Genomic DNA, 20,752 nt, shown 5'->3' with positions numbered 1-20,752 from the left:
GTGAAGGGAAGAGTAGGTTCTTTTCTGTTCATTTTTCACTGACTACAATTACGCAGTGAACAGTAAAAAAGTACTGCACTTTCCACACGACATCGTTTGACGGCGCTTGGTTCTGACTTGGTCGTTAAAAACTGAAACCAACGGGTCATCAAAGGTGCAACCTTTCCGTGTATTGAAAATTGGGGAGGAAAAGTTAAAATTAAAAATGGAAGCTTTGTTGTGCAAGAGATTGGGTGATCCAGCATCCTCTGCCCCAGAGGGCAAAAATCCCGAATCGTCGCCCATCGTGGTGAGCAGAAACCATCCAATCCCAGAACTGGACTCTCCAACAGCAGTGAGAGTCAAAGTGAAAGCCACCAGCTTGAACTACGCCAATTACCTACAGGTACTGGGCAAGTACCAGGAGAAGCCTCCCCTCCCTTTCATCCCAGGCTCCGATTATGCTGGCACTGTCGACGCCGTGGGCCCCGCGGTCACCAAGTTCAAGGTGGGGGACCGCGTCTGCTCCTTGGCCTCCTTAGGCTCCTACGCCACCTTCATCGTCCAAGACCAATCCCTCCTGTCCGTCCATGATTATTTTCTCGCTATATTGCTATTAATATTATTACGATATTCTCATTTCTCTTCAATCAATATATTTGAAAAGGAAAAGGTTTTCTTTTCTCATGTCAAAATAGAAGACTGAAGTAATTTATGCTGTTTCTTCTCTCTTAGGTTTGGAGTGCCGAAAGGGTGTGATCTGGTGGCAGCTGCTGCACTCCCTGTTGCCTTTGGGACCTCACATGTAGCCCTTGTTCACAGGGCTAACTTGACCTCTTCTCAGGCAGCTGCTTTAATTTCATTTATTACTTTTCTTTCTAGTGTATGTTTTCAACTTTTTAGTTATAAATATTTCTAGTAGTAATTACAGGTATTGCTGGTTCTTGGTGCCGCTGGAGGCGTTGGCGTTGCTGCTGTTCAAATTGGCAAGGTTTGCGGCGCAGTTGTCATTGCTGTTGCTAGGTGCCTCCTTTTTCTTCCCAATTACCCATCACTCTGCATTCTTTGTGTTTACTGCTAGCATTTCCCTTCTTAATATTCATGTGAAGACTTGCTATCAATTTTAGGGGGCCTGGAAAGGTGCAGTTTTTGAAGTCGTTGGGTGTTGATCATGTGGTAGACTTGAGTAATCAAAATGTAACTGCAAGTGTCAAGGAGTTCCTCAAGTCAAGGAACCTCAAAGGGGTTGACGTTCTCTATGATCCTGTTGGTGGCAAACTTACAAAGGAGACTATGAAGCTCTTGAATTGGGGTGCTCAAATTCTTGTCATTGGATTTGCCAGTGGTGAAATCCCTGTCATCCCAGCTAATATCACTCTTGTTAAGGTACTTGAACTTTTCTCTTTCTTATCAAATTGATGTGTCACGAACTACACTATGCTGCCTTCATTTCCCCTCTAATTTCCTTGTGCTGCTTTAGTTAGCGTTGTGTCCCTGTTGGGCTCTTATAATGAGAAGACAGCACTGAATAGACCATCTCACTTAATCACGTGTGCATTGGAAAAGAACCAAGGAAGATTGGCCTGCTGATATTTATGTGCCTCATGTCACCTTTCCTGATATTACTTTTTGAACTGTATGATATTGTTATATTCATTCCTCTGGCCAAAGATGGTCTTCTTACACACACACGCGCACACACACATATATACAGTTGATGTTTTTGAAGATCCTAAACAGACAATGCATATAAATAAAATATGCAAATGAGTTGAAATCTGTGGAATTGTGATACCAACTGTGTTTTTGTGTATAACAATATAGGTTTTGGGGCTGTAGTTTGAATATCTGATTAATTTATTGAGGTCTGTATGTAGAGGCTTTCAGTTAGCATGCGAAATAAGTGCCTACCCTCCGGCATAAATGAACGAAAATTTTCTCAAAATATTCATGATAGACAAATAAATAATTTTTACTTGATGGAGTTAACTATAGCTTTAATGTAGCTGAGGTCGGTGGTCAACGTCATGTGATGAAGGTTAGTAGTCAATTTTAATGCTAAACTAGTTAGTACAGTCCACTTACTCATTATTTGTTGCTTGTCTAGAATGGCCTTCTCACGCATCTATCTTGTGCAGAACTGGACTGTGCATGGGCTCTACTGGGGTAGCTACAGAATACATCGACCAGCTGTGCTTGAGGATTCCATCCGGGAGTTACTCTCCTGGGTGGAAAAGGGCTTGATCACCATTCACATTTCTCATATTTACAGCCTATCAGAGGTTAGGAGCTCCCACCAGTCTTCTCATTTTTCCCCTTTTATGATATATCCTTTCATTCTTTGGTTAAACAAAGCTCCAATCCATCAAGGGAAACTATAGGTGAAAGATATTGAGAAGGTATTTGAAAATTGATGTCTTAAACCACAAAGCTCTGACACAAGCAGAGTGGTCCTGCTGAAAGCCAGTTTAGCCCATGTTTAGAATCCAAGCATGGTGCCTGTAGCCTTGTGCCCAACCAAGTATTATTCAATGTATTCATCACGATAGATTGGCATCCTGACCCTAAAGTTGCTCACTTGGGGCAGACAGATGAATGTTGTTTCCAGTTCCCTTCTAATTTCCCAGGACTATCATAAATCTTACAACTTCATGCAGAAAATTGGCAAATTGATTTTTGGTGAGAATTTGTGACCCCTAGATGCATAATTTACGTTTGATCCTAACTCTTTTACAGGACTTGCCAAAAGCCTGTAGTCTGTTATAACATGACTTATGATGGGTGCTGCATGGACAAGAGATGTATTGATTCTTCGATTTTATATTTACCTTCTCATTTAGGAGATGATACGATATTTTTACCGTTGTAGGTGTAGTTTCTACTTTCATATTGGAATATCTGAGCTCATTGATTACTTGTCTTTGACAGGCCAACCTTGCATTCTCCGCAATCAAAGATAGAAAAGCAATTGGGAAAGTGATGATTGCGTTTGATGATCCGGGAAGTGCAAGATCTAAGCTTTAAGTGATTAGGATTTAGCTGAAGCAGAAGAATGTTGTCCATTCTCAAGCTCAAAAATCAGAATCCTTTCTTGTTCCAGACACACAGGTATGCAATTGATTTGCAAATAATACAAAAAAATGAAAAATAATGGAGAAGGTAGTAAATTTCCAAGCTTGGCTGTATTGTGTTCAAAACTGAATGCATCTATTGTATCATAACTGTTCAATGAGCAGATGCTCTTAGGACGGTGTTAATGAATGGCATTTCTTTGTGTACTTTTAGTTTTGTTATCCCCTGTTATAGACTGGACTCTGGAGTACCGCAGGAGAACACTGAACTTGTTCAATATTTTTGTCAAACGGTGCTTTCTAAGCCTCTATAAATAAAGATGATGCAAAGTCATGACAGATTGCCAGTGGTCTTCCTCCAAGAAAGAGGACATCAGATTTAACCTTTCATAGAGAAATAGTCCTCAGTGCCCAAGCAAGATCATACTTTGCTTGTTTAATGTGCACCTAACTGATGAACTTAGCATCTGTTTTCTCCGAGTAGAGTAGTGCTTACAGCACAAACGGACTCTAAAATCTTAGCATGAAAGATCAGACTGCAACCATTATCATCATTCCTGGCAGGAACCAATTCCAATCAATTCAGGTTATCGCCATCTCTCTCGTTTACGCATGAACATGGCCACTCATGAAAGCTCTATCAAGTTCCAAGGGACTGAGCAAGTGTCATATTGAACCATATGCCTCCCAGTTGCGGACCACCAAGGGTGGTACTTTCATTCCACAGCATGTTTCCGGAGGAAGTCTGGGTTTCAAGCTATTGGAGAATGTAAGCCACCGTGCAAAATTATCAGTGTTCAAGGGTTAGAGATTATTTAGAGCCAGACCATGAAAGAGCAGCAGGAGGTGCCTCCATGTTCGTTCATAAGTATATTTTTCTGTAAATCAATTATTTGATAGAAAGCTACTAATTCACCAGGAAATTTACACTCAATGCAAGCTCTATAGTTCAATATACCAGGAAATTTGGCTCTGATATGAAGCAACTTTAATCCAGTGCAACATTTGCCGTTACCAGCAATTTATTACCATTTACAAGTAACTGGCACAGCAATTTCTTGCACATTATACAGTAAGAACCATCATTTGAAGTAAGATTTTAAGATATGTACAAGTGACAGATATTGAGGGTCCATTTTACAAGTTTAGAAGCATCTGTTTGGGTGCAGTTCTATCTAGGCCGGCTATCGGTTTTCAGAAAACGGACATATTCCTGCTGTATCATCTCTCCTCCATGCACAGGGTCGAAACTGCACCTGTAGAAACTGACAATAAGAAAAGGTATTAGACACGGTGGGAAATTCCCAAATTGACTAAGAAGGCAGGGAGAAAGTAAAAGGAGAAATATCTACTACTGTGAAGTTCAGATCCTTTCTCAAAAAAAGCTCAAAACCCATGTGTGCGTGTGTGTCTATGATGTATGTATGCATGTTTTAGCTTGGTATGCTACTGAAGTTCAGTATCCAAGTTTAAACTTGAATATAGCATTTCCACAACCTCACTCCACAACTTCATAAGAAATTAAATGAGTACATCATAAGAGTAGTTAAAATGCTCCAATAAAACAGGCCCACATTTGAAGCTGACAAGAAACAGGGAAAATAAGGGCACCCCAGGGATTATTGCAGAGATTAGAACAAATTTACATGCAGATGTTATTCTGATTATCAGTCAGAGATATGCCGAATTCGTTGATGAGAGAGCTAGTATTCTAAATTAATAAATCACAGTCAGAAAATAATTATGCAAACTGAAGTACAATGTCTTGAATGAGGTCAAAGAGGAGATACTAAAAGGTGCTGTAAATGGTCCAAGGTCTTTCCATACCTTAATTATGTAAGCTAACAATAGTAAGGCCAAGAACACTTAATTAAAATAACTACTTAAACCTTATGTTGCATCACATTAGTTACTCAATTTCAATAGGACATCAAGCATAGCTCCTCTCTCATAGTCAAGGAACTATATTTGAATGGTTTTCAAGAGAATAAGGAGATAAAAATACCTCGCATCCATGCCAACAACAATAACAGTGTTTTGAGATCCAAATGCTGCAATAAATTGGGTATCTTCAGGTAAGTGAAACTGAGCAAATGACCATTCAGAGCTAAAATATTTCGGTAAAACCCCTGGAAAACATAGAAAGTTTAGATGTTTAGAGAAGCAAACATGAGGCTTTTAACTAACATAAGTGCAACCAACCAAATTCTCCCCTCATCCTCATCATGATACATCAGATCTCACATAAAGTTTACAGATCTTGCTATTTGTTGACAACATATAAAATTGATTTTTATTGAAATTTAACAAAATGAGTTACATGCAATTCTGTCTTATCACAACAACAGCACACCTGCATACAAACTATAACGGCAAATTGTACTTGTTACCTCTCATAAAAGATAATGATGAACCAGGATTAGCACCAGTGCTTGGAGATATAAGTGAATCAAGTGACGTAGAAGAATTCTGATGAAATAGTGCTGGACCTTGGACAGAAGATGGTTGAGAAGATGAATCCTCCCCAAAAACTCTAACTCGAAGATTAAATATATGAACAGTGCCCTTGTCACTCGACACAGCCAACCATTGGACATTTGGTGAGAGGGCAATGCTATAAATATCTGCTCTGTCTACTCCTCTTCGTACCTACATGGACAGTAACTATAAGGGCCTAAATTGCAGAGACAGTGACTGGAGATGAGTATGATGTTGTTTGACCGGTAAAAGGTAAAGAGGGGAAAAACTTCATGATGCCTCCATGAAAGAAGAAATGGGAAAATGAAAAAGAGGAAGAGGGGAGGTTAAATGTTTACTCAAACTTCAAAATGCAAAAGGGATATAGACAAAGCTTGACCTAACAACGTTTTCCCCTTGAATATACATTATTTAACGCCATAGATAAGCATACTGTGATTGATGCATATATTCTCGAACAGAATGAGGAAAATGTTAGCAGAAAACAGAACCATGGTCCAGCAGCATACCTCTTGCAAGCGAGTTCCATCCATTGTGTTGAATATCCTTACCAAGGTGCCCCTAGTACTAGCAGTTGCAAGAAGTAGACCATCCAATGTCAAGGTGAGGCAGGCAATATGAGAATCATGAGCATTAATGAGTTTCATCACATTAAGACCAAAGTGTTCTACTCGAACCTGCCCTCGATGAAGGCCAGGACAAGCCAATACAGATGTATTGGCATGGTGAGAAAGGCAACAAAGTCCCCTAGGATTGGCCAAAGTCTCAATTTGATGAAGAAGCTTAAGATCCATAAAACTGTAGACATATATCTTGTGCTCCAGAACCACAACAATGCGATCTCGTCTCAATTTGACAGCACGAACATCAGACCTAAATGCAAATTCACCAATGCAGCGGCTCTGATGATCATCCCAGATTATAACTTTGTTTGGAGGGTACTGGGAATTGGAGCCCCCGCCAACAAGTGCCAAAATGTTGCAGCGGAAGAGCATTTCAACAATTTTGAAACCCCCGCTTTTGAGATCGCGCCTGAAGGTTTCCTTAAAGGGTTGGCAATTATAAATTCGAAAACCCCGGGACGTGCCAGCCGCAAAGCAGCCATAATCCTGGTTCCATGATACAGAGAGCAACTCTGTCTGGTCAATGTCAGGCAAATCGTGGCGGATCAAGGAGGAAGGATCACCGTTGCCGGAAAAGGGGGGTTGAGGAGGTTCAATGGAAGGCGTTGGAAGGAAAGATGGAGATGTGGAGAGCGTTGAAGTCATGTGGGAATTGGCGTAAGTGGAACTGATTGAATAAAGAGGTCTCTCCAATTCAGGAACTAGTAGTACTATTTATATTTATAGCACAGCAAAGCTGGTAGAGAAGGCTCTGGCAGTGCCACCAATATGTATGTGAATGAATGCTGACGATGATAATGATGGAATTAGAATCTTCGAATGGCAAGCTGTGCAACAAGAATCCACCAATGGAGATAACCAGAAATTTGAATCGAATTCATTAACAGCTTGCTCGCTCTTGACTAATGCAAAAGGAGGAACAACAACAGCAGCAGATGAGAGATAGCAGATAAAATTCAGCAAGACAATTCGAAAACGAACACGAATGCAAAAATTCAGCAACAAGACTGAAGATTGTAAAGAGAATTCCGAAACCGATTCGGAGATGAAAAAGTGATCAAATCCGCAAGACAAATTCTGGGTGTAGATCTGATTCCCTGCAGCCAACGCCAGATACCGCTACGTACACGCCATCTTCCTTCTTCTTCTGTCCTCCATTTCTTGGATTACTGCACCAGGAATAGTAAAACCTGAAAAAGTCGATTTTCTATGATTTAACTTAGCAAATCACCATTGGGCCAAGCTGGCATAAACTAACAACTCAAGCCGATTCAACACCAGTAGCTATCAAAACGGCCCAGCCCAGCTCTACAACTTTTCTTTTCCCCAAAATTAATGCTAATTTCCCTCTCTAAATATTTATCTTTTTAACTTTAATGAATATTAAGGTTAAATTTTTAATTTTGATATATTTTATATTAAAATTATTAATTTTTTCTAATATGAGAAATTTTCTAACAAAAAAAAAATATTATGTGTTTTAAAAAAACAAAGAGATGAAAGGAGTAGTAATAATGTTTAATTTATGAGTTTTGTAGCAAAAAATATCCCATACTAATAATTAAGTATTGCTTTGTTCAATTTTTTGTTTCTTTATCCATCTTTTTAAAATGTCTCGAAATGAAATCCCTTTTTCTTTTTTATATTATAACTTTATTGTTGATAATGTTTTTGTACATTTCATATTTATATTACAAAAAAATTCATATTTTAATGTATAATAAATCAAAATCAAAACTTTGGATTTAATATCTGAGAGAATATTATGATTTCTTTTTCTTTCCCCTTGATGCTTTTGGGGGTGGATAGTATATATAATATCTACAAATTAAACAGATTATACCATTCAGATAATAATAATAATTACAATCACAACCAAATAATCTTGAATAAGAAATTAATCCAACAAATCGAACATAAAATTGAACAGAAAATGTAAATACTCGAAATTTCCAACATCTCGGTATTTTTATAAAATCGAGAAACAAATCCCGATTTAACTCGGTGTGCATGTTTAAAACCTTGGGACTCATTGGTGGAGGAAAGGCGAGAATAAAAATTGCCGACAATTAGATTCCACAAGTTGCGAAGTTTGGGACAAGAGCTGGATTTGGGAGAGGGGTTGGACCGTGGGGAGTGGGGACCAAACTCAAACTGATTCCAAACCAGCAAAACAACCAGACATGTTTTAAAAGTGACGAGAAAATCTACTTCAAACTATAATAAATAAAATAAATAAATGTATAACCTAACTTTTCTTTTCAACTCAAAATGGTGGCTGTAAAACCAAACTATGGATCCAGGGGCCACTCATCCTCCTGCCTGCTCACCAGCTATGGCTGTGAACACAAACGGGGAGGATGGATGTGCTGGTTTTGATTTCATTCATTCATTCATTCGTTCCTGCTCTTGAGGGCTGGATGCTGGTTTCCAAAACAGGAACCTCAGCAAGGAGATGCACTCACCCATATTTGGTAACCAAATGATCACAAGCCCCCATGTGTTGTTCCTAGTTCACCTCCCATTTATATTCCCAATAAGACGGTGATGATGATGATGATGATGATGATGTTGTCATGTATATACCCAGTGTGCCAACCATGTTCACCATCAACATGGATATATTAATGCATGGCATGGGGTGTCTGTAAATGTAAAGCATCAGCATGCAAATGCAATGCAAGTTTAAACAAAGACAGAAACCAAGCAAATTCGTTTCGATGTTTCAATTGCATAAAATAATGGAATTCCAATTTCTGGGCACAGTTTTTCTGATGTGAAGATAAAAGAAAAATGGGTTCCAAATGTACTTCCCCTCCTCGGTAACCAAAACCAACACCAGAGCTCTCAAGCATTGAAAGCATTTACATATATATATATATATATATATGTATGTATAATATATAATATTTTAATCTCAATCTGTACTTTGAAACACACATAACTAGTCACAAAAGCAGGATGTTTCTGCAACTTTTGAAATCAAACAGTTTTTCCGATGAGCCTTACTTACTTTACCACGCCCACTATTGGCTGCAACCTACTACCTGGCTATTTGTCAAATTTCGAGGCCTCTCAAACCTGGTCATGCATTTTAGAAAGCACTGAAACACACTTACAAGCAAACGCATGCCAACACGTGCACCAAACTGTGCACCGCCAGGATGAAAACACAAATGCTAATTTTATGAACAAATTAATGCTAGTGACGTGCAGCAGTGAAGGAAAACCAATATTTACTTGCACATGTTCTCTTAGTAACATGATCAGGCCAACAGTTAGCTTTTACAGCTGCTGTGGTGCATTCATACTTTTCATCAAACATGGGGCTGACGTCCCTTCAACAAATTAAATTTTAAACTACTACTAGTGCAGGAATCCGGGAAAGGCCAATACATGCAAGGTTCACTTTTCTCAATTTGTCTGCCAAAAAAAAGGGAAAAGGGGAGGGGGCGGAGACTGGAGGAGCCTGTCAATAATGGACCCTGCAAGCCAAGCCAACTAACCATTTCCATTTGATAAGTGAGATGGCCTGCGCTATGCTCCATACTTTGGTTTTCCTGTCAAGTAAAAAGTACCAAGTGAGTAACTCTAAGCATTTACGCCATGTCAGAGACGTACCAACTCTTTGAGCAGTCATGTCATTGATAATTGAACCCAGTTTTGTTTTACTTACGATAAGGAACAAGCTAATCGACGATGGTATGAATTAGCTAAGTATTGATGGAAACCTGACCACTCGTCTGATAAGGAGCGGAAAGACGAAAATATCTCTTTCTCAAGGAGAATTTGCAATATGAGACACGTAGTAAAAACACTATAAATGGTCAGTACAGATGGTATATTTTGTAGAGTTAGCATATAAATGAGGGTAACAGAAAGAAGGAGCTCCCTTCAGTCCAAGCACGGAGAAAGAGGGATGCAAAATTATCTCCCGCATCATTCACACAATCACAGTAGCAAAAACACCAATCCATTTTCTACTGAGTGCTTGAATGAATGAGTCGGCAGCTAATTCAACCCCCTTGTTCCCATCCGTGAGTGGGCTGAAGGAAGCTCTCTCATGCTATTTCTCGAACATTCAGCTTCTTCCTAACTCCTTTCACTAACAAAAGAAACTACCCTTCCAGGTCCAAAGATGCAAAGAGAATACCCATCAATGTAGCCAATCTAATTGTGCACTACACGATAATACCGTGTTTTCAAACAGCTGCTAATGCCCAAAGTTCGGTTCAGGCCGCATAATGAAAAATGCAAAACTTGTTCATGATTAAATCAGTTTGGTTAGTTGTCTTTTAAGTTTCTTCATCAACAAGTACAAGTTTGAGCTTATTTAAGCTCGACAGAAATTATCAAACATTGACATCACGTTGAGAGGAGGGGGGGGGGGGGGGGGTGGAAATGGAAAACACAAAATAGGAATGCAAGCTTTGTCATTCTAGATTTAAGGAACCAATTGATGACCAAGACGGTAGCTAGGGTGAAAGAAAATGTGAACAACCACTCAACCAACAGACAGAAGAGTGATGGAAGGTGAAACGCACTCATGATAGAGAGAGAGTGATGATGGCAGTTTCTCCTTACCGTCCTAAAAACAGCAGGCTTAAGTATTGAATTCATTGAATAAACAAGATCCTTGATTACCCTTTTATCATCCCGTTCCAAAACATTATCAAGAAGAACTGCAAACACTTCACATGAAGTTTAGTGTTTTCTTCAAAATCTAAAACTATGATCATACTCGAAACATCCAAAAGGTATTAACCATACATGTGTGTATGTGTGGTGTAGTTAGAACGTTTAGAATACATATACAGCTTCACACAGAAAGCAAAACAAGGACAAACAAACTCTGAAGCAAACAAATTTTGGTCTTTGAGAGCTTAAAAAATGATTACTGGAAAAAGGGGGGAAAAAAGAAAAATCCATCCTCCACCCACCGTCTAGGTCAATTAGAACTTGAAGGATACAATAGAAGCCAAGAGATCAGATAGAACTTACTGTTACAGCTGCAAGGCAATGTGCATAAGTCTATACTAATGGAGTTATGGAGTACAAAGGAAGTATTCGGCAGAGGGAAAGGAAAAACGGCCTGACAGACCTTGAGGAATTAACCTTACCCTGGAAAAATTTTGACAGACAGGCATCACAGAAAACCATTTTCCCCTTGGGATGAGATAAAAGTGAATAAGTAGTAGTAGGCATGATCTAATCATGGAGAGCACATTAACATAATTGGAAAAAAAGAAATGACACCAAGAAAAAGTAAAACTAAAGTGTGATTCATCCTAACCGCTAAAAGAAAATAAAAAAATTGCTACTAACATTCATAGAGGTACATGTGTTGTGCTGGTGAAGTGAAACCCTAAATTTGAAGTGATACAGTGCTTAAAACCCTAAATTTGAAACAAGATACCACAAATGAATAGTGAAATAAAAGAAAAAGAAAATTAATGGCAGTGGAGTGTACAAGTGCAGAGAAGGTCGAGTATGTTTGAAGAAAACACAAAGGAGTCAAGTCATAAAGAAGAAAATGAGAATGAACTGTGCAGGAAATAAGGAAGAGAGGGTGAGGTTTTATTTCTTAGGCAAAGGGAAACGATGGGTCATTATCGTCATGAGAGTCAGAGACAGGAAAGCGACTCTAGATCTTAACATATCTAACGAGGGGGGCTAGAGGGGGAGCTTTTCTTTTCTTTTTCTTTCTTTTTCTGTTTAGATGCTCATATAAACCTATTACTACACCTTGTAAATAATTGTACAAGTCCTGTGGTTTTTTTTTAATATGTTTCAGGGGTTTTTTTGCAGCAGATGATGTGAAAAAGAAACGAAATCAAAGGATGGAAATGCAAAGCACACAGTAGACTCTCTCTCTCCCTCTCCCTCCCCCTCTCCCCGTCTGCCTCTCTTTCATCATCCATACATTTTACTTATTCTTTCACTTTCACTTGGTGAATGGATGAATACGTCAGGGAGTGATGGGGGCAGCAGACCTCAGTGCGAAAATATACCGGTGTCTTTGTTTGTTGGGTTAAACTTTGACTCTAGTTAATGCTTTTCCCTCAAACCCGACAATCCATCGTCCTCTCTCTCTCTCTGTTTCTTCATTCTTACTTATCACTTGCTTTCAACAGCTACCACACTGCTCCTCTTTTCCACCATCCATTCTCCTTTCTTACAATGCAACTGAGCTGACCATGATTGAACTGCATTTCATTCTCAGTTCAACGAAATCCCAAACATTTGATGCAACAAAGATGGCAGCTAACATGCACTGTTCCCTTCCTTTTGATGTTCAATATCGTTTCCCTTTATTAAAAAGAAAAGGAAAATCCCATGACAAAACGATTGAATTACATAACCTCTTCAGTCATTGTATAATCTAATCACTATAGACATGAAACAGCTTTTCATCCTTTTTACCATATACAGCCTACAGCAAAGTCTAAGAGCTATTTTTTAACAGGAAAGCTGTATTATTTTGATCCTTGTTTTCTTCCTCAATGAATAAACAAAATGTTGGAAATCAACCTTTTCCCATTACTTTTTGTGACAAAAGATAATAAAAATGAAAACCCCTTTTTACCCATTGCTTTAGTCAAAACTATATGGGCTTTTGATATCATTCAACTATTTATTATCACACTCTCAATGATTGCATAGTATTAATTATGTTGATATACACATGTGTAGCAATCCATTTCCCTAAATCAAACAAGACATGTAGATAAATACTTCAGGTAATTTCTGAGCCTGTTTATATGCCAAATTAAGCTTTGAAAAATGTAGTAAACAGGAGAGATACTAATATCAACCATGAGAAGAAAACTAGCTGAGTTTACAAAATTTATTTGCTTTAAAGGAAAAGAGAGAGAGAGAGAAGAAAAGAGTGTTAATTTGAAACGCAGGTACTTCCAGGCTCCTGTCCCATGGCTTGTGGAGGCAAAGATTTATACAGATAAATGGATGAATATATATATATATGTACGTATATTGTAGCTATAAAAGTATATATTGATGATAATTGAGATGAAATATAACGTGCTTGGGCTGAAGTAGGTGCAGAAGAGTCATAGCACATAGTATAGAGAAGTATATTGCTTTTAGACTGCAAATTGCACAATTTTTTCCTAAAGCTCTGAAAATTTCACAGAACTCCAAGTGCCAAAAGAAAGTCCCTTTTTTTTTCCTGTACCCTCCTCTGCATCAGAGAGCTAGTGCTTTGGTGGAGACCACTCCTAGCTAGCTGCATTTGCTAGTCTTATTTGCCATCATCATACCATTGATGCTAAAAGGAACTTTTCAAAGGCATCAACCCTGTGCAAAATCCTGCAATCTTGCTTCGGGTTGGGTCCTTCAAACGCAGCGATAAGGTGGAACACTCAGACTCATGACTATTTTGTTTGTTAATCAGCCCTAGCTCCTTAAGTAAGCATCCACGTTCCACTCCCACTGCCATAATTTCTGACAAATAGATGCAATCCATGAATTGAATCCTCATCCTGACTCCTCCAACCTTAGCCATTCATAGCTGGCCCCGCGGCCTAGTGTGGAATGGTAGGAGATGAGCGACGGTGGGAAGTGGGACATATGGACTGAATAAAGATCACTATCTACGTTAACAATAGAGTACCTTGCTTTTTCCCCCCCAATTGTGATAGATTTTTTATGAAAGGAGAGAAGGAAAAACCCACAAAAATGGAAAGAGTTTATGTAGTGATAGTGATTGTTTCAGCATCAAATCCCATATGCGGGATGCAATTAATGCTAGTGGAATGGAACAGATCAAAATGCTTTTTGGAGAAAGAGCTCATTCTTCAAGAAAAACAGAAGATAATGGTGCAATCTAGCAAGCAAGCAACACAAAAGTGTAAATCTCACTCTGGGTTTGGATTGTACATGTGAAAAAACATACATGAAGATAGCAGCAGATGAGGGTAACACGAATGCAAAACGTAATTGGTCAATGTTTCTGCAACTCAGGAAGGCAGTGTGCAGGCTCGAGAGTTGAAGAGTTGAGCAACCGGGTATGAATATGTCGCCCTGAGTGCCAGCATGCACTTGCAAGACTATGACCTTTTATTGTATGCCAGACCCATATGTCAAATGAAATATCACCAGTTGTGCAATTTATTCCAACAACTGGCAGCACTCCACTAGGGGGAACACTAGGAATTTTAAGGGACCACAAACCATTGATGCAAGACTATGATTTCCTCATAATAATTGATCTTCTTATACCTGCTGCTTTTCTCTATGCAAATATATATTGCACCAGATTAAAAAGCTGATGTTGATAATGGAAGAAACAAGAGAGTTAAATCACTTCAATGATAATTCAATAAAAAAATCATTAAGATGCATGCAACACATTAAGTCAGAGAGAAAGAGAGAGAGTTCAAAGAAGTTATACATTCATGATTGGAATATAACATTATCCTGATCAATGCGTTTACATTTTCAGGCAAGTATGACAAATTAAAGAAAATAATGTAACACAACATCAGAATCCTCCCTTCCATCTGAAAGCTCAGCTTCAATTAACCTCATTAACGGAACAAATGCCCATATTGCTAATCTCTTTCTACTATTTGGCTTATATTAAAACCATTATGGTCAACCTTGGATGAGAGAATTCACTATATACCAATCTAAGAGACAAGACCAAACCCATGAGAGAGCACAGCTCAAAAAAATAAGGCCGTGGCATGGAACTAAAATCTGGATTCTAAAACAACTGAAAAAACAAACTTGTAGACCCATCCCCAAAGGATCGTAGATCTGGAGCTTTAATTACAGCTCTGCACAGCGGGCAAGTCCTTTCTCTCTCAAACCTGAAAGGTTAGTAACCAGCTATGGTAAAGGGATGAAACTGAGGTACAAGTCAAGTGTGCTACCTAATTATAGCTGATTTAAAACTTCAATGCTTCTGTTTGAAAATTTAAAACATTTCGCAGTGGAATTTCATGATAAGCAATACTTTAGCCCATTAGGCAACTAGGCATACACTGTAGGCCTGCTGTGAGGGAAGTGCCATGTATAGTAGCAGACATAAATTTTCAGAATTTCAGTAAAAAGTAAAGTATTGATTCCTGTTTTCTAGGAAAAAGGGAGGCAGAATTTTTTTTATATCATATCCCCAACTTTATATCATATCCTTTATCTTACACTGAAATGGCACCATTCTCCTATGGTCCTACCATTCTTCAATTTCCATTTTGTTTTCCACCTAGTATCACAGTCCACCTCACAACATTCTATACCACAGTAACATATGTGTTCATTTTGTCATGAGTGAAGGTATGTACGCACTATGTCAAGGCATATGCAGATAGTGCGCCGCAGTTAACAAGTGGTTTTCACCCAACACAATCCCGCCTACTGAAGATGGAGCATCTAAAATTATCAATCTCTCAGTCACTTTACTAGGTGAAAGTTCTGACTGCTCCAAAAGGCACAGGTTTTTATGTTTTTTGTCCCCTCTTCTCCTCCCAAATCTTTACGCTAGTGAATCAAAGCAAAAGGCTACAGTTTCACACCTTTCTCAAATGTTAAATGCTTATCAATTATTGCTGCTAAAATTATAGATTGCAATAACAAATCAGAACTTTATACAGAAGTTAAAGTTTATATAGTGTTAGCCAAAGGAAATATATTAAATATTTATCTATGGCATATTTTCTCAATCTCCCATTAGCTTCACTGAGTGAAAGCTCTGACTACTGTGAAAGGCACAGATTAATAGATTTTTGTCCCCTCCTCTTACCAAATCTTTACAGTTTCACATCTCTTTCTCCAATGCAATTATGCCACAAATACTGGGCAACTTTTATCCAATTAAATTTGACAAACTAAACTTCCATTAGTTGCAACAATTATAGATATTCCAATAATAAATTTGGTCTTGATACAGGACAAAAATATTTATGTATTATTAACCAAAGGAAATATGTTAAACATTTATATATGGCTTATTAGCATATATCCCTTCTATCTTCACATCTATGTAGTCAAATTGAATAATTCTAAACCACAAATTCTTAGCTTGATGATAAGAGCCCTAGACTATCGAATCAATAATTGAGACTCATTATAGGAACAACACATTTCAAGTTAAAAAAATAAAATAAAATTTTCAAGATTCACAACATTTCCAACTTTCACTTCACAATATGCAATGGCAACAAACAGGAGGTATAAACTAACCATTCAGAGACGCAGTCCTCACAGAATATGTGTTTACAACGCAACAGGATTGGTATTTGCATCTTCTCCTGGCATATGGCACAAAGGTCTCCTGCTTCATTTACCTGTAACGTATGTAGGAATAAGGGAGAGATTCTAATGCGGGATGGAAACTGAATCATACATATATAGGCAGGAATAATGGCTAAAATATTTGTAATGTCAGTTAATTTGAGACAGACCTGCCCATATCAATCATTGGATTCAACAATGTATCCATAGTCGTCATAGAGTCAAATTTCAAGTCAATTTGATTTTTATATCATATCGATCAAGAATACTAATATTTAATGCTTGAAAATGTCACAATGTCACTATCAGTTGCACATTTTCAGTTTAATTGACATATAACATGTATGATCTACATGAACAGAGCATTAAATCTAATGGTTGAATTAACAGACTAAATTACAAGCAAAAGATGTAAATTACAGATGCCAACGAAAACTCTATCAAAAGGTAACATGCTTTTTTTTGGGCTTGATGATGAAAGATTAAGTAAAGTTCCGCAAACATGTGCAATAAGAAATTATTAGATACAGCAAAAGGTTAGAGCTATGGAACAGACAACAAGGCATCACATAAAACATTCTGGCATTTTGTTGTCCTAGCCAACTAGCCTTTCTTTAGGTCAGTGGGAGGAACCAAGTTTCAAATTGAGTTAAAATTTTCATTTCCCCCTTTCAGGTACCTGTTCCAATGTGGCATATGACCCATAGTGAACTTCCTTTTGTGACAATGCTTTCAGGGCGGCAAAGAGGGATTGAACCTAATAGCAATTACAAGTTGTTAATAATAAAGCAAAACATCAGGTCAAAAGATTCATGGTAAGACAGAGAAATTAAAAAAAAATCAGAAATTGCACATATGTACAAGTATTAGAGTATGGAAATTACACCTTTTCAATAACAGCTGTGAGCTTGAAAGTTAAATACAGCCCAGTAGTCAATGAAGAGAAAAGGCTTCCATAATCTTTGTTTAAGAAGAACCGGTACCAGACAGGTGTTGGTAACAATGCTCGGTATAATAGGAGTGTGTATTCGACCAGGGTTAGCACTTGACCCTTGAAAATAATACAACAGTTAGTTTCGTTTCATCCCTTTTGCTTCTTTACTTTATTTTTTTTCTTTTTGGAGTGACGAATGTTTGGGGTGTGCAGAGGGGAAAAGGGATATAGTTGCAGTTTTATATAAATAAGACAAAGTGATTTTGTAATGCATAACATCATAATACCTGTCGGCGGAAGTTGTGCCCTCTGCCATTCTTATAATAAATGAGCAGTACACACTTAAATGCCATCACTGCCTGCCGCACCATTGCATCTGAAAGTTAAATAGATCACTAAATTAATAAAAGTAAACTCTAAACTGTCTGGACATTACTGGCATTTGATTTTACAATATGAAGAACAATGCGTCTTGTAGATAACAATTAGGAAGTATTTTACATAGATGCCAAAAAAGTTTAACAAAAAGTAAAGCGGAATAAGGATTTAGTTACGCATATAAAATACTCAACAGAAATGTTATTCAGAACCATAAATTTTAAACTGCAGCATACAACAGCATATTAACTCTCTTTGGAAATTTCAGCAGCATCATATGAAAAGAGTCAGTCATAAGAAGGGAACACAAGATCAAGAATATCTGCCATACATTCTTTATCTTACCATTAGAATAATGTTAATAGAAATGAACCCAAGTATTACAATTCAAATTCATACCATTTACCAGAATGATGAATATTGCATGCCAGAAAGGTGGTATTGTCTTTGGAGGAAGCATGACCAGAGGATATAAAAGATCATTGTCCCGATACCACCAATAAACACCAATCACATGAAGCATAAAAAGTACTGAGTATGTGATTAGAACAGCATTCTTTCTCTCTCCCTGCAAAACCGGTGAATGTTAAGTTTCATGGTTTTGCCCCTTCATTGGGGCACCAAAGAACTTAGAAGGATAAAGTTCAAAGACACATTTAAGCACCTTCAGTGCTGTCTGCTTTTGGAGGATTACATTTGACTTGAACATGACAATTGTAACCCAAATCATGACAACAAAACCTGCAAGCCACCACAAACAAATAATAAGAAATAAAAGAGTTTAGGCTATAGACAGTAAATTACAAACAACTTGAGATAGAACTATTTCCTCATGCAGGCCTGAGATACTACTTAAACTGTACCAGGTTCTGACGGTAAGAACCAAGGCACAACTAGAGTAAGTCTGATGTTTGACTCTTCATTTTCTCTCCCTCCTTCTGCAACGTACCCCCCAACCACTGTCTCTCTATCTCTCTCTCTCTTTTTCCTCCTCTTTTTTCTTCTTGATGATAGATAGATATTTAGCAAAAGGAAGACTAGAAAGGACCAATCAAGAATAGTACATCCGTTACAAAGACACACTAGGACAAAATCGAAAAAAAACAAATGTAATGCAAGAGAAAAACAGTACCCTGGCTCTTAGCAAAACTTCCAATTTTTAGCCAACAATCCAAACTCAACAGATAAGGAATACAAGAAAGGTAACTCGCTAATCCCTAATGTCTATGAAGTTCTTGATTTCCCTCATACGACAAGAAACCTCAACACCTCATATAGAACACCAAAAGTTTGTTCTCCACAATTTTTCTCTTGCTAACCATCTAGAGTGCCCTCACAGATCGCCAATCTTTCAACCACGTTGATGACAGTCCAAAAAGGGATAAAGAACACATGTAAAGTTCATCCAAATTCAACTTAATTCCCATCCTTACTAAAGAATATGCAACCTTTGTTCAAAACAGATGACTGTTTATGAAGCAAAATCAAAGAGAAAAAACATGGGAATTCCCTAACATAGGACAGCCAACAATGAGATACCAAATAGGAATAACAGAATGCTAAGAATCACATCCATGTCCATTGCCTCAATGACATCAAATTCTTTAGATTGTATTAATCAAATGAGCAGACTATGAAGCACCTTCAAAACAGCACAACATTATAGTAGTAACATTTTTGTTGATGTCTAAAATGACCAAATGAATGACACCCGAGTCCAGTTAGCAATGAAAAAATGCAAGAGAGCGAGGTAAATGAAGAAGAAGAAGAAGAGGAGGAGGAGGAGGAGGAGTACCTTGTAAATGCTGACGAATGAAGACAAGCAGCAATAGCAATGAAAAGGGAAGAATATGCTCAAACCACCTGGCAATGCGCTGTACATCATAACTCTGCATCTGGTAAGACGAATTGGAACTCCTTTCCTCGTTACTGGTGCTGCTGCTGGTAAGAGGATCGTCCTCCTCAACTCCATCGTGATCCAGGGGGGTTTGGGCATTGTCTTCTTCAGCTCTTGCAGGCCCAATGATTTGAATAGAAACCTCCCCAGCCCCAGAAGCAGCATTAGGAGGAGGTTGCAAATCAGTGTTGACTAAAACCCCACGAGGTTGATTAAGGGTGGGATTGGAAAAAATGCCAGAGTATTCCAGTAGGAGGGACAAGGGTGATCGGAACAAGTTTAGAGCTGGAACTTGAATGGCAAAGCTTCTTGAAGAATCACTGGTATCACCACCACTAGTGCTAGTAACAGAAGAAGAAGAAGTTGGTGATGGTGAGGGAGGACCAGAGATGGGAGTGGATGTTTCCATTATAACAAGATCCTACACTCCAAAATCATAAACAAGCCCCTTGTTTTATTTACAACTCTGTGAAAATCCCAGTATGATCTTCCATTCACATTTCACAGACCAACAGCAAAATAAAATAAAAGAAAAAAAGAAACAAGATGACTTTTTTTCTGAAACGAATGAAAGAGAGAAGAATGTGGGAATGAAAAGGGAGAGCTTTGATTACAAATTCAATACAAAACGCTGCAGACAAGAGGCTGAAGAGTCAAACTGACAGAAGGAGACAGCGGAAACAGAGTTCTTGGAGACCAAAACAAAAATGGTTTCAAGCGGTGTAGGCTGAGATTGAGGAGACCATATTTTTTAAGAAGAAGTAAAATGGGGTATTGGATTTGAAAGAGATGAAGCTAAATATTATAATTAGATCATTCATTCATTCCCCTTTGTTTATATATGGTACAATCAAGTTGCCATACCTTGCTTCACTCTGCAAATGCCACTGCCCCGTGGCCCCTGGGAGACAAAAAAGGACAAAAGAGAAATCCCAAAAACGCGTTCGCCTCTTCTCTTTACGCCAGTAGGAAAGAAGTCTTGCCGGGCTTCTCGCTTTATTAACGTTTCCGTTTCAATTAAGTATTTGATAGTGATAACTATCTTTCCTGTTTGGGTTTATATTCCATATACCATTATTACATAGTACATATATATAGATATTATTCCATCTAAGTATTGTATTTGCCAAAACGT

The 20,752-nt window shown here is 38.1% G+C and overlaps 3 protein-coding genes across 5 annotated transcripts; 1 reads left to right on the top strand and 2 right to left on the bottom strand.

Moving 5' to 3' along the window:
* Nucleotides 1-58: 58 nt before the first annotated feature.
* On the top strand, nucleotides 59-3,257 carry LOC110426130 (GroES-like zinc-binding alcohol dehydrogenase family protein). Its single transcript, XM_021441244.2, has 6 exons — nucleotides 59-561; nucleotides 715-823; nucleotides 911-1,002; nucleotides 1,107-1,365; nucleotides 2,118-2,261; nucleotides 2,908-3,257. The coding sequence occupies exons 1-6, from the start codon at nucleotides 206-208 to the stop codon at nucleotides 3,001-3,003; spliced, it is 1,056 nt and encodes a 351-aa protein (XP_021296919.1). The 5' UTR covers nucleotides 59-205; the 3' UTR covers nucleotides 3,004-3,257.
* A 142-nt stretch (nucleotides 3,258-3,399) lies between these two features.
* On the bottom strand, nucleotides 3,400-7,341 carry ATG18C (autophagy-like protein). The gene is made up of 4 exons (XM_021441243.2): nucleotides 6,038-7,341; nucleotides 5,441-5,699; nucleotides 5,056-5,179; nucleotides 3,400-4,315 (listed from the first exon to the last, which is right to left on the bottom strand). The coding sequence occupies exons 1-4, from the start codon at nucleotides 6,794-6,796 to the stop codon at nucleotides 4,222-4,224; spliced, it is 1,236 nt and encodes a 411-aa protein (XP_021296918.1). The 5' UTR covers nucleotides 6,797-7,341; the 3' UTR covers nucleotides 3,400-4,221.
* Nucleotides 7,342-13,832: 6,491 nt separating this feature from the next.
* Nucleotides 13,833-20,609, bottom strand: LOC110426332 (uncharacterized). Of its 3 annotated transcripts, none has more exons than XM_021441538.2 (8): nucleotides 19,516-20,609; nucleotides 18,385-18,461; nucleotides 18,120-18,288; nucleotides 17,630-17,718; nucleotides 17,295-17,459; nucleotides 17,088-17,165; nucleotides 16,358-16,461; nucleotides 13,833-14,438 (listed from the first exon to the last, which is right to left on the bottom strand). In XM_021441538.2, the coding sequence occupies exons 1-8, from the start codon at nucleotides 20,024-20,026 to the stop codon at nucleotides 14,387-14,389; spliced, it is 1,245 nt and encodes a 414-aa protein (XP_021297213.1). In that variant the 5' UTR covers nucleotides 20,027-20,609; the 3' UTR covers nucleotides 13,833-14,386. The 3 variants fall into 3 exon arrangements, with proteins under 3 accessions (XP_021297213.1, XP_021297214.1, XP_021297211.1); XM_021441539.2 differs by having other exon boundaries at nucleotides 13,833-14,405; XM_021441536.2 differs by lacking the exon at nucleotides 13,833-14,438 and adding an exon at nucleotides 14,549-14,985 and having other exon boundaries at nucleotides 19,516-20,607.
* Nucleotides 20,610-20,752: the final 143 nt, after the last annotated feature.

This window comes from Theobroma umbraticum, unplaced genomic scaffold (genome assembly GCF_002168275.2).
Source record: "Theobroma umbraticum cultivar Fairchild unplaced genomic scaffold, ASM216827v3 scaffold_55.0, whole genome shotgun sequence".
Taxonomy (NCBI): Eukaryota; Viridiplantae; Streptophyta; class Magnoliopsida; order Malvales; family Malvaceae; genus Theobroma; species Theobroma umbraticum.
This window is presented reverse-complemented; position numbering and strand designations above follow the sequence as displayed.